This window comes from Musca domestica, unplaced genomic scaffold, assembly GCF_030504385.1.
Source record: "Musca domestica strain aabys unplaced genomic scaffold, Musca_domestica.polishedcontigs.V.1.1 8, whole genome shotgun sequence".
Taxonomy (NCBI): Eukaryota; Metazoa; Arthropoda; class Insecta; order Diptera; family Muscidae; genus Musca; species Musca domestica.
Genome location: NW_026712409.1, coordinates 22,513,258 through 22,528,078, shown reverse-complemented (window position 1 = coordinate 22,528,078; position 14,821 = coordinate 22,513,258). Strand labels below are relative to the sequence as shown.

Here is a 14,821-nt window from a genome sequence, read left to right as displayed (position 1 = left end):
CGGGAGTACTTTGGAAAGCAAGGCTGGCACTAAAAAATACCAAAGTGTCGTTCACGTCAAGCAAGCACTTCGCCGGAAATGGGCCAAAATACCGCAGAGCAAAATTCGGACAGCGTGTGATGCTTTCATTGGCCGTTTGAAGGCCACAATTCGTGCCAAAGGGGACCAATTCAAACCATTCTGAAAGTTAATGCTATTTCCGAAATTTTTTGCTTTCATTCAATAAAACTTAAAAAACAAAATGTAAAAATTATGGCGTTTGACTTTGTTGCAGTTTTTTTTTATCTCACCCTGTATAATAGCGCTTATAAATTCAAAATACTTGTTATTGTCTCCTTCTTCCATAAACGACATAATGAGTCAATCAAATGCACCCACATTGAATTTCAAAATGTCAATTTCCTTTGATTGCTTCGTAATTATAGAAAATGTTTTGCATCCAATTCCTGGTACAAAATTTAAAATATTATTTTCAGTTGGATGGTTCAGGATTTGCTTTGCCAATGCATGCATATTTTTAACCACTCCGCGCTTCACTCCGCTATGACCAATGATGTGGAAATTTTTAATCAGAAAAAATAGTTACTCTCTTAATTTTCATCAAACGGACATTTTTGGGTGTGTGTGTGTTTGTGTTGTTTGTATGTTTGGTTGTCATCATCCATGTACTACTACATCAATTTGAAATCTGAAAAAATACATTAATCTCGAACTTTGTTGTTCTTGTGTTTGTTGTTTTTGTTGCCATCATTTGCAGGTACCCTTTATAAAATCGGTGATGTGTTACCCCAGGATACCGGCAATTGTTTACAATGCATATGCATCGATGGCTCGACCATAGACGACACACCCCGAGTCACCTGCAGTCCACACAATTGTCCGCCCTTGGTACTGCCGGACCTGTTCGATGCAACGGGCTATTAAAATCGGTGTACTGTAGCAGAACTCACACTGGGCAAATATTACATTGACTGTCGACGAGGAGAACGGAAAAATAGTGAAAAAAAAAAACAAAATGTCATATTCGTCATCGACGACAACATCGATATCATCCTCACACACACTCATACACACCTAGTCGTCACACCACCTACCCACTCACCTTCAATGTTTGTATAGCAAAAGTCGTTAAACCGCCAAAACGTATCACCCATTAACTCAGTCCCCCCTCAAGACATTCCAAGCCATCCCGGCATGTCGTCCTTTTTATATCGCCATCCACACCCCTTCATCCCCATGAATACAGGAATACCATTGGGGGTTTTTTGAGTGGAAAACCCCTCACCCCTTAATTCCAGCCAACCAATAAGCAAAAAAAAAAAAAAACGCAAGAGAGATGGAGTTTAGAGTAACCAAATATATGGTAAGTCCCTCTGAGTTTTGAGAGAATATTGAGAATATGTTTTCATTTTGTGCCATTATGGATTTAATTTATAATTTATTGTTTTTTGGTTGTTATTTTTGTTGTGTGTTATAATAAAACAAAGGAAAAAAGAATCTGCAATAAATTATATTTTTATGCCTGCATAATGGCTTGGATTGCCTACGTGGGAGCAATGTGGGGACTTTTATGTGTGGAAGAGTTTTAGAAACTCTTTCTTGTAGGATGGACCCGTTTAAGGTTGTCAATGCTAAAATAAGACCTGTTTTCTTGAAAAGAAAAAGGGAAATTTTCGAAGATATTTTTATTTTAGAGGGCTAAAACGTAGAAGGAATTATGACTCAGTACCCTCTCCGAAAATGTTGTTTTTTGGCCTTTTTAGCACATTTTATATGAAACAAGTAAAAAAGCAGAAGGTTCGACTGGGCCGAACTTTGAATACCCTCCACCATTTGGAACGAATTAGAAATTTTTCAAAAAAAAAAAAAAAAAAAAAAAACCATTAAAAATTCTTTAAAAATCTTTAAAATACCTAAAATCGGAAGGTGCCGATATATAAGGGGATATACGATATTGTGGACCTATAATGACAAATCTATGTCTGCGTGTACTCACAAGGAACTCCTTGTGAGGATTTTCAGATAATTCCATTGGAAAAAGTGGCTAAAATCATCAAAATACCGAATATAGGGGAGTACCGCTATATGGGGGATATACGATATTGTGGACCTATTTAGACAATTCTGCTTCAGGGGTAAAGTGCTCGCAAAGAACTCCGTGTGTGGATTTTCAGACAATACGATTGGTAAATGTGGCTAAAATCATCAAAATACCGAATATCGCGGGGTACCGTTATATGGGAGCTATACGTTATTGTTAACCTATATAGAGAATTCTCTGTCGGGGGGTAAAGTGCTCACAAAGAACCTCTTGTGTACAAAGAACCCCTTGTGACCATTTCGTTGAAAAATAATGCTAAAAACATCAAAATACCGAATATCGGGGGTTCCGTTATATGAGGGCTATACGATATCGTGGACAAATACAGATAATTCTCTTCCGAGGTATAAAGTACGCACAAGGAACTCCTTGTGTGGATTATCAGACAATTCCGATGAAAAATGTGGGCAAAATCATAAAAATACCGAATATCGGGGGGTCCCGTTATATGGGGGATATACGATATCGTGGACCTGTATAGACAATTCTCTCTCAGGGGGTGAAGTACTCACAAGGAACTACTTGTGTGGGTTTTAAGACAATTCCATTAAAAAGTGTGGCTAACATCATCAAAATACCGAATATCGGGGGGTACAGTTATATGGGGGATATACGATATCGTGGACCTATATAGACATTTATTTTTGAGGGGGTAAAATGCCCAAAAGGAACTCCTTTTGTGGATTTTCAGGTAATTCCATTGAAAAATTTGGCTAACATCATCAAAATACCAAATATCAGCGGTACCGTTATATGGGGGCTATACGATATCGTGGACCGATATAGCCCATCTTCGAACTTGACCTGCCTGCAGACAAAAGAGAGATCTGTGCAAAATTTTAGCTTCATATCTTAATTCGTTTAGACTGTAGCGTGATTACAACAGACGGACAGACGGACGGAAGGGCTAAATCGTCTTAGAATTTTACGCTGATCAAGAATATATATACTTTGTTGGGTCTAAAATGATTATTTCGATCAGTTACAAACGGAATGACGAACTTAATATACCCTCCATACTTTTTTTGGTTGAGGGTATAAAAACTATTTTGCTTATTTCCCAATGGTCTTCCTGAAATGGTTTCAAAATAAATTTCTTTGGACCACCTTCGAAGGAATGCAAAATTACATGAAGATGTCTAACACAGGACTTCTTTGGATAGAAGATCTTACAAAAATCTCCTTTCAATGACAGGATCTTCAACAGTTTTTTTTATAGAATTTCATTCCAAACGCCTTGCTTTCATAACAACTCTATTGTTATAGAAACACCTCTATATATCTATAAAGAACATGATTCAGAAAAAGAGGCTATTTTGGTCGAGATTCTGGTTGGACTTCTATCAAGTCTATCTATTGATTTTTTAATACTCTACCCCACATAGTGGTAAGGGTATTATTATGTCTTTGTGCATTTGTTTGTAATATGGAGAGGAAAGCGAGATAGCCCAATAGTTACTTTTGAGCATCTCCATAGAATCACTTTCTGAGTCGATTTATGCGTGTCAGTCAGTCTGTCCGTCCCTGTGTCTTGTGTATTTTTGTAAACAAAATGCAGGTTGCATTTATTATCCGATTAAGATGAAATTTTCCACAAATCATTTGCTTGGCCCAAAAACGAACCCTGTTGTTGGGAATCAGTTCAAATTTAGATATAACTCTCATATTTATCTTTATCCGATTTCAAGTTAATTATGTACCAAATGGTCAATATCAGTCCAAATTGTGTACATTTTAACACTTCCGACCGAATTCAGTCTAGAAGCAAGTACAGCAAATTTTGTGGAAATCGGTTCAGATGTAGCTGTAGCTACAATATACATCCGATTTGGCGTTAAAGTCCCTCGCAAGCTTAATATACACACCACAACAATGTCTTATAGAGGTCGGAGATACCTCTGCCAAATTTCTCAAGATCGTTTGAGATTTGGATATAGCGCCCATATATATCTTTATCCTATTACTGGATTTTTTGTGCACCAAATGGCTAATATCATCCCAAAAGGACTTAATTTTGGCACTTCCGGCGGAATTCAGCCTAAAAGCAAGCACTTCAAATTTTGTTCAAAATCGGTTCAGATATAGCTGGAGCTCCCTTATTTAAGTCCCTCACCGTCATAATATGCAATCCATAACAATGATATTTGGTATCAGAGATCTTATAGAGCTCAGAAATACTTTTGCCAAATTTTGTCGAGATCGGCTTAGATTTGGATATAGAACCTCTTTATATCACTTATCCGATTTCAGGTTATAGAGTAGAGTGATTTTCGAATCGCACGTCTCCGTATCCGTAAAATTTGCTGAAAATCGGTTCTGAGTTGGAAATTTCTCCCATATATTTCTTTCTTCTGAAACCAAATTATAACTACTCTAAAACCAAGGGTTTATAAGTGGAATGATCTAATTCAAAACAAGTTAAAAAGCAGTAAGTTCAGCCGGGCCGAACTTTGAATACCCTCCACCATTTGGAACGAATTTGGAAATTTTCAAAAAATAAAATCCTTAAAAAATTCTGTTAAAATTTTAAAAATACCGAACATAGCCGTTATTTTGGGGTCTACACGATGTGGACCTACATAGGCATTGTTTGTCATAAGCATTACCATATTCAAATTCGAAACTTGAAATAAACGGTGAATAATGTAGCTAAAATCATCAAAATATCGTATATAGGGAGGTACCGTTATATCGAAGTTGTGCGAAGACCTGGACCAGTATAGACAATTTTCTGTTATAGGCTGTAGCATCCATTACGAACTTCAAATGCGACATCTCAAACAATTTCGGTGGATATTGTACCTAAACTCGTCAAAATACCGAATATATGGAGGTACTGATATATGGGGCTTATACGAAGACCCAGAGCTGCATACACAATTTTCTGTCATAGGCTGTAAAATCCATTACGAAATTCAAATACCAAATTGAAACAATTCCGGTAAATAATGGCGCTAAAATCGTCAAAATATCGAATATTGGGAGGTACTGTTATATGTGGGCTATATGAAGACGTGGACCAGCACAGACAATTTTCTGTCACAGGCTGTATTATTAATTTAGAACTTCAAATACCTCATTTTAAACAATTCCGGTTAATAATGTCGCTAAAATCATCAAAATATCGAATATCGGGAGGTACCGTTATATGGGGGCTGTATGAAAACGTGGACCTACATGGCCCATTTACAAACTTAACCTGCCTACTGAAAAAGAACCTTATATCTCAAATAACAGACCGACAGACATACAGATGCACATCGCTAAATCGACGTAGAATTTTACGCTGATCAAATATATATATATATATATATATATATATATATATATATATATATATATATATATATATATATAAATTCTCAACATAAATTCTTTTGTTAACTCTATGAAATATGGATAGTTGTATAGGGTATTATATAGTCGGCCCCGCCCGACTTTTTGCTTTTCCTTACTGGTTTAAAATTAATCCAAGGATATGGGTTTTAGGGTAAAAATTTGTTATTGAAGATCTTCCATGACAGTCTGTGAAGGTCTCATATTTGTGGAAAGTCTTCGTTAACAATTTTATTTTCCTTAAAAAATTATCAACCTTTAGTTTTTTTTAATAAAAATCTATATACAATTTATATTTATTTATTTTTAAAAATTTTCACTTACAACCACCCTAATATATTACTAACTTTACAACAAAAAAGACATAATAATTTATTATATTTCCCTACTTCTTTTTTCTCTATTTCCCCCTTTTGCTAGCATTCAATAATTGATGTGTCTACGGATTTAAATATGAAATGATTTTTACATGTTGTTATTCGAGATTGAGTGTTTCAGAATAAATACAAGTTTTTTTTGCGTTTGTTTTGAAATAAAACGTTATCAATGACAAAAGGATATATATATATACAGTAACAACAAAAAACACCCACACACACACAAATATATACGTACAATATATAAAACAAGCATCAATACAACATAAATGGTAATGGAAAAAAAAGACAGATATGCAGATGGTCAGTGATTTTTTGAATGAAAAATTATTATAAATATTGCAGAGGTAATGGAAATTTTGAAAATAAAAAAGATTAAACAAACAATAAAAAACTATTTACTCATACTTATTGAGTAATTTTGGTTTTCTGGGATATCCTTTGTTATTCATCTAATTCAAAATGAGGCAGGTCTCTTTTATGATCTCGAAAACCTTGCAAAATCCACTTTGTAAAATACTATTTAGAAAAAATTATATATGCATCCTTTATTGAATTGGGAGATAATAATTATATTTTCTAAAAAATAAATAAAAGTATCAGTCGGTATTGCCCTCAGCCAATGTTCGATTCTTTAAATATATTTTGGCTTCTGTTATGATTATTCAAAATGTTAGCCCTCTATGGAGTAGGTACCGAGGGAGACATAGATATTTTTTGGAAGTATTCAATTTTCATATTTCATCTAATACAGATAAAATTACTGGCACGGACAAAATTAAAAGAGAATCGGATATTTATATCCAATTTCATATGAAATCATAAATTCCATATTCATCTCCGGTTTCTGGTTGAGTGAAATATTTAGATATAGCAAGTTGTAAAGAATCACTGATTTGTTTCGCAAGTTATGACAGATAAAAGTATTGAAAATTGTGACCCTTTGTGGGGGAGGTACCAGAAGGAATGAACCGATATATCCCATCTTCACAGCAGATCTTGTGTTGACAGAAATAATGGAGCGTGTGAAATATAAAGAGAACCGGATGCATATCGCGGATTTAATGATGGTTTAGGTTCTTAAGAATTTTGACCCTTTTTGAGGTAGATACCAGAAGGCGTGGGAAGATATATTCCATCTCCACACTAGACCATCGGTTAATAAAAATATTGTGATGTGTGTAATTTGAAGAAAATCGGACGCTTTCATACATTATGTAAGAGTTGTAATTATTGAAAATGTAGAGTCATTGTGGGGGAGATACTTGATGGAGTGAGCCGACGTTGTCCATTTTCTCACCTGACCTAGCAATAATGCAAATATTACGATTTTCAAAGTTGGGGCAAAATATCCTATATCTTTGGGAGCCTTAAAATACTTCAGACACAATTGTCCAATGCATTGGTATCCGGAGATTTTTGGGTGGCCATTGTGCGCTGGAAATGAAGCGAGGAACCTCATTTTGTAACCATTCTGTGGTGGCGTGTGCTGAGTGCGATGGTGCTGAGTCTTGTTGGAATGTCCGAAGTCTGCGGCCAAAATGTTTGCGTGCCCAAGGCTTTATTACACCCTTCAGAATATTTTGCCGATAATATTCGGCATTTATTCTGATGCCACGGTCGATTAATACGAGCGGAGAACGACCATCGGCTGTTATGGCAGCCCACACCATCACCATGGCTGGCGCTTAAGTTCTGGTGGCCAACCGAAGGTGCACATTTTCTGCTGACCTCTTTGGTAAGTAAGCACGATCATTTTGTTTGTTTACAAAATGCTGGACAACGAATGTTTTCTCATCGGAGAAAACCAAATTCGTCAATTTACCCCGTTCGGCCAAGCGAAGCAACTCTTTAACTCTTTTGAGTCTATTTCCTTTCTGTTGTAAGTTTTTGCATTTTTTGGAATTCCAAAGGCTTTACCCCGACCTCATTTTTCAATATTTGCCGAATGGAATATTGCGATATGTTCAGCTCACGAGCCATTGCTCGGCCACTGCGACGCGTGTTTCGATCAAGTCGCTTCTTTACTTTTCGATCCATTTCTGCTGATGTTGCTGTTTTCTTCCGTCCACTTCCTTGACGTCGGGCTACGCTACCAGTATCACGGTAACGAGCGATGGTACGAGACACATAAGATTTATTAACATTTAAATGCTGGAGTTCCCTAACGATAGCCACTTGTGGTTTTCCAGTCAAATATAAAGAAATCACATAATCACGCTCACGAATTCCATCACGAATTACCTTTTTTCTGTACAATTCAGCCAGCCAGACCGACGGACGAACGGTGAGACATCGCTGGATCGACTCCAAATGTCCTGAAACGGATTTTTTTCAAAGGGACCTAGGGTCTGAAACCGTTATTTCGATGAGGCACTTTTTGGCCCTATCGAATGATATATACCCTCTCTAGCCATATGGCTAAGGGAATAATAAGGATGCATTTAAATTTTAATAAATTGAAAATCTTCTTAAGTACTGAGGTGTCATTGCAATTATTATGTCAAAATTGGAGATTTCTGGCGGAACTATAGCAAGGCATAGGTATCATAAAACAGGGTCACCCCGATTGATTTTTAGAACACTTTTGAGAATATAATAATTATATTTCCTAAAAAAAATAATAAGAATTTAAATTATATAACGATACATATAAATCTCAATAAATTTTAAATCTTCTTAAATACTTATGTCAAAATGGAGATTTGTAGAGAAACTATAGCATGGCATACGTAACATGGATATGGTCACCTCGACTGATATCTAGAACATTTTGGACCTTATTTGAGGTATATCCCGCATTTCCAAACCTATGAAATAAGTAGTTATTTTCTGGTCACAAGAAATCTATGAGTGAGTACTAATATAAAGAATTTTAGTGGCAATCTTATTAAGCCGAATTTAAGTGGCTAAAAAATAAATACATATATCATGGGGTTGGTTGGCAATGTGTTGGTGACCAGATTTTTGCTGAACACAAATGGTTTATTGTTCAGTATACAATTCATTTAATACTTAACCTCAAAAATTTATTGTAAGAGATTTTTCTGTTCCAACACCTCTTCTTATATTCCTTTCCAAATGTTTTATTTTCGATTCAAAATCACTGTCCTTGGCAAAATAGTTTTTAATTTTTTTTTCTCAATGCATTATATGACATGGCTAAAATGTAATAAATGTCGATAATAATTTGTTTAAGGTATAAGTTTTTGGCAATTCAAGTGGTTCATGTTTTTGTTGTATTTTTGATATTCTAGGCAAGCATAAGCCACAGGCTTAAATTGCATTTAGATTTTATGAATGAATTTTGAATTTATTTATTAAAGTTTTGAGCAATTGTTGCAGAGAGAGACTTATGTTTGGTTCAGTGGGCATGAACAGATAAATATAAGGTTTTATAAAATTATGGTTATGCTTATAAAAAACATTGATTTACTATGAAATTCGAATTAAATGGTATTGAGTGTTTAATCGATATTTAAATGTAAAAAAAACTAATTTAGAAAGCTAAACAGTAGTATTTAATAAATAAATATTTCGTTAAAGTATTTTCTGTTAAAAAAAAAATTCTAAATTATATTTTGTATGGAATTTGTTGTATTCGGCTTGAAGTGAAAAATTTAATCGATTTAAGAATATGAACAATATGAACATATTGTATTTCAATCTATTTCTCTTTAGTAATTCCATGAACAATAGAAAAACTTTCTTCTCTCTGTAAGAGAATATGCTTTTTTTCTTCAAAAAATTAAACCTTGGGAGACGGTAACACTAGGCTATATGAGATATATGAGTAAAATTGAAAAAAAAGATAGGAAGAGCTGATAGATGTCACTCTCAGTATATGTTCATATATATATAGCCCTGCGCCTCAATTCTCGTTCAATGAAAATTTCAGATGAAAGCGTTTATTATGGAAACAAATGTCAAATGAAAAAATGTATAAAGAAAATATTTTTCATTTCATGTTTTCATAGAACAAGAATCCAGTCCCTGGTGGGGAAGCTAACATAAAGTAGTAGGAAAAGTATCTGTCTGTGTACCCTCAGCTATTGTCCCCTTTATATAAATATGTTTACACCCAACATCACATAGTGGTAAGGGTATTATGTATTTGTAGGTTTGTTGGTAACATGGAGAAACAAGGGAGATAGACCCATGATTGCTTTTTAGGATCCTGATAGACTCACTTCCTGAGTAGATTTATGCCTGTCTATCCGTCCGTCTGGCTATGTACTTTTGTGAACGAAAAGCAGATCGCATTTGTTTGGCCCAAGGACGAATCCTATTGTAAATGGTGAGAATTGGTTGAAATGTAGATTTAAATCCCATAGATCTTTAACCGGTTTCGGGTTAATTTTGCACCAAATGGCCAATATCAGTTCAAATGACCTGAATTATTTTGGGCTCATTCGACCTAATTCAGTCTAGAAGCAAGTTTGATGCACTTGGTGAAAATCCGTGATCGGATGAAACATATATATAAGAGCTATAGTTATCTCTTATATATATATATATATATATATATATATATATATATATATATATATATATATATATATATATATATATATATATATATATATATATATATATATATATATATATATATATATATATATATATATATATATATGTGTGTGAAATTTACAGAGGATCGGATGCTTATTTCGGAAATTATGGGAAATATATAATTATTCCGATGCGCACGATAACTCTACGATTTGGCCCTAACTTGGTACATCGTATAACTAGATCGAGTTTAAAAATGGGCAATATCGGTCCACTCCTTCTGGTACCTCCCTAAAAAAGGGTAGACATTTTCAACAAATATATTTTCTGCACGGAAAGAGAAGCGATATTGCGCTTTTGCTACAACCTTGCAAATCCAAATATTTGCGTCAGTGCTAGGTCAGGTGCGAAAATGGAAAATATCGGCCCACTCTATCAAGTACCTCCCCCACAAAGGGTCAACATTTTGAATTATTACAACTTTTATAAAATCCGATGTTTGAGTCCGATTGTCTTCAAATTTCACAAATCCCAATAGTTTTATTAACCCAAGGTCTGGTGCTAAGATAAAATATATCGGTATACTTCTACTGGTACCTCCCCCACAAAAGGTTGAAATTTTGAATATTCATTAAGCTGGTTAAACGCGAAACAATCATCCGATTCCATTAGACTTGGCATATCTAAATATTTCAGTAAATACGGGATATGCTATAAGGGCGGTAGATATCGAACCATTCCTTCTGGTACCTCCCCCACAAAGGGTCAAAGTTTTAAATAACCAAAACGTTTATAAAATCCGAAATAAGCATCCGGTTCTCTTCCTATTTCACACATCCCATTATTTCTACCAACACAAGATCTGCTGTGAAGATTGAATTTATCGGTCCTCTCCTTCTGGTACCTCCCCCACAAAGGCTCAAAATTTTGAATATCCATATAGCCCATAAAAGCGAAATTAACATCAGATTCCATTCAAGACTTGGTACATCTCAATATATCCATCAACACAAGATCTATTATAAAGATGGTATATATCGGAGCATTTCCTTTGCCTTACTTTGACCCTCTGGGCACTGATGGAAATATTAGAGTACGTACAAAGTTGGCTGATCCTTTCATGTTCTTGGAAATCAATTATTTTATTTGCGGGAGAATTACCCGAAGAAGTGGACCGACATTGTCCATATCCGAAATCGATCTAAGTTTGATAATAATATTGCCATGTATCAAGCTTAGACCATCAAGCTAGGATACTCCCATTATGTTGCGCACCAGCCATACAGAGAGACGGACGGGCACCCCTACATCTTCTCTATACATCATGAAACGGATTGGTCTGAAGTGACCTAGGGTCTAAATAATGAGGCACCTTTTTTCCATATCTAATGATATATACCTTCTGTAGCCATATGGTTGTGGACTTAAAAATACCACATTTGTTTATGACAACTTTTTGTTTTGAAAGGAACGATTTTTAGAAAATTCAAATCATTTGTTTTTTTTTTCAATTTCATTGTAATACATATTTACATACAACACATTCAATGGCCTTGAACTATACATTGTTTACTAATTCTCCATAGACCTTTAGCCATGTCATATTTTCATTGCAAAAAAAAAAAACTAAATAAATAACACAAACAATAAAACCCAAAAATTTACAAAAGAAAAAAAAAAACAATATTTATCAATGTGTCTAATAATAAATAAACGGAAAACAACAGCAGCCAGAATAAAAAAATTCAACAATAATAAAAACAAATTATAAAAAAAAAAAACAAAATATACCAACAGTATTTAATGTAAAACAAGTAAACTAAATAAAAAAATGAAATTTAATAATTTTTACAATTTTACAGGAGAAGACGAAGCGGAGGTGCGTACATACATGCATACATTTATATTAAACATTGACACAATGACAAGTTCCATGTGGAACATAAACCGCAAAAAAAAAAAAAACAAATAATAATAAAATAAAAAACAAATAACATAAAAGCAAAATAAAAACACAATAAAAAACTCTGAGTTACGAAAAACCCAAACATCATCAAAATATTATTTAAATAACAACAGAAATCTCTCATTAAATAAATGGGATATTTTTAATTAAAATCGATGACATTAAACAAACGAAACAAAATAAAAAACAAAAAAACTCCTATAACTTCTTAGTATAACTGGTAGTTAAACTTAGTTTAGTTTCGATTAGTTAATAAGACTGTATAAACAAAATTAAAAAAGAATAAATAAAATCCATATATTATAAAAAAAAACCAAACAAATGGTCGTATTTAATTAAAAATGAAATAATTTAAGTAAAAATTTACTGCAAAATTTCCCAGGCAAAGCACAACGCATAGACAGAATTACACACAGGGTAAGATAAAAAAAAAACTGCAACAAATTCAAAATTTAATTAAATGAAAGAAAACAAGTAAAAAAGCTGTAAGGCCGGGCCGAACTTTGAATACCCTCCAATTTATTTAACAATTTTTAAAAAAATAAAATCCGTTAAAAATTCTGTTAAATTCTTAAAAATACGGAATTTAGCTATTATATTAGGGGCTATACGACGATATGGACCTGCATAGGCACGTTTTGTAACCAGTAAAGAAAGTCTTAAAGTCGGGCGGCGCCGACTTTATGATACCCTACACCACTTTGCTAATTAAGTAGAGCTCCACATAACAATTAAAAGTTTCTATGGGAGAATTTAATCATACACGCTATGATTATAATTATAATTTAAAGTTCAAAGGACTAAATATGCCGAAGCATTTGTATCTTTTAAATTCGGAATTGTATTGCCCATTTGGTGCACAATTAATTTGAAATCGGATAAAGATATATATGGGAGCTATATCCAAATCTGAACCGATCTCGATAAACTTTGGCAACGATATTTCTGAGCTGTATTTGATATATTTCCCTGAATATCGTTGTTACGGAGTGCATATTACGGTTGTGGGTACCAAATATAACAAATCGGATGAATAATATATATGGAAGCTATAACTATATCTGAACCGATCTGAACCAAATTTGACATACTAGCTACTAGACTCAATTCGGTCGTAAGTGCCAAATTCCATCCCATTTGGACAAATATTAGACGTTTGGTGCACAATAAAAGGTAAATCGGACGATGTTATATATGGGAGCTATATCCAAATCTGAACCGATCTCGATAAAATTTAGCAAATGTATTTCTGAGCTGTATTTGATATATTTCCCCAAATATTGTTGTTGCATTGTGCATATTACGATGGCGGTGGACAAAAATAACAAATCGGATGAACAATATATATGGGAGCTATAGCTATATCTGAACCGATTTCGATCAAATTTGGCATACATATTTTCAGGCCTAATATGGGTGTATGTGCAAAATTCCATACAATTCGGGCTGATATTACACGTTTGGTGCACAATAAAAGTCAAATCGGACGAAGATATATATGGGAGCTATATCCAAATTTTGACCGATTATCTCCAATTTCAATAGGGTTCGTCCTTAGGCCAAACAAAAGACCTTTGCAAAATTTCATCTGGATCGGGCAATAAATGCGACCTGTACTTTGTTTACAAAAATACATGGACAGACGGACGGACGGACAGACGGACGGACGGACAGACGGACGGACGGACAGACGGACGGACGGACATGCATAAATCGACTCAGAATGTGATTCTATGCAGATCATCAAAAGGAACTATGGGTCTATCTCGTTTCCTTCTGCCTGTTACAAACAAATGCACAAAGACATAATACCCTGACCACCTTGTGGTGTAGGGTATAATAAGCCATTACAATATTCAAATGCGAAACTCGAAAAACAATCGGTGAATTATGTTAAAAAAAAACATGAAAATTCCGATTTTTTTTTTTTTTTTGGGGGGGGGGTGGTATACGAAGACCTGGAGCTGTACAGACAATTTTCTTCTTAGGCTGTAGTATCCATTACGAACTTCAAATACCAAATTTGAAACAATTCCGGTAAATAATCATCAAAATACCGAATATCGGGAGGTACCGTTATATGGGGGCTATACGAAGACGTGGACCTGCACAGGCAGTTTTCTCTCTTAGGCTGTAGTATCCATTTCGAACTTCAAATACCAAATTTGAAACAATAATGTCGCTAAATTTATCAAAATACCGAATATCGGGAGTAGCCGTTATGTGGGGGCTATAGGACGACGTGGGCCTGCATAGAAAATTTCCTGTCACAGGCCGTACATCAAATACCAAATTTTAAAGAATTCCGGTGAATAATGTCGCTAAACTCAACAAAGTACAGAATATCGGGAGGTACCGTTATATAGGGCTATACAAAGACATGAACCTGCACGAACAATTTTCAGTCATAAGATGTAGTATCCATAAAGAACATCAAATACCAAATTTAAAACAATTCCGATGAACATTGTCGCTAAAATCATCAAAATACCGAACATCGGGAGGTAGCGTATGCATTTGAGTTTAATT

At 34.4% G+C, this 14,821-nt stretch overlaps 1 protein-coding gene across 3 annotated transcripts in view; it reads left to right on the top strand.

Annotated features, from left to right (window-relative positions):
- The window catches only part of LOC101900562 (homeobox protein 13), a 124,312-nt gene extending 113,988 nt beyond the window's left edge, over positions 1 to 10,324 (top strand). For all 3 annotated transcript variants that reach the window (XM_005185470.4, XM_059131021.1, XM_059131019.1), the window contains exons 7-8: positions 758 to 1,363; positions 5,858 to 10,324. In XM_005185470.4, the coding sequence (XP_005185527.1) occupies positions 758 to 924 (167 nt within the window). In that variant the 3' untranslated portion in view covers positions 925 to 1,363; positions 5,858 to 10,324. The remainder of the gene's footprint in view (positions 1 to 757; positions 1,364 to 5,857) is intronic.
- Positions 10,325 to 14,821: the final 4,497 nt, after the last annotated feature.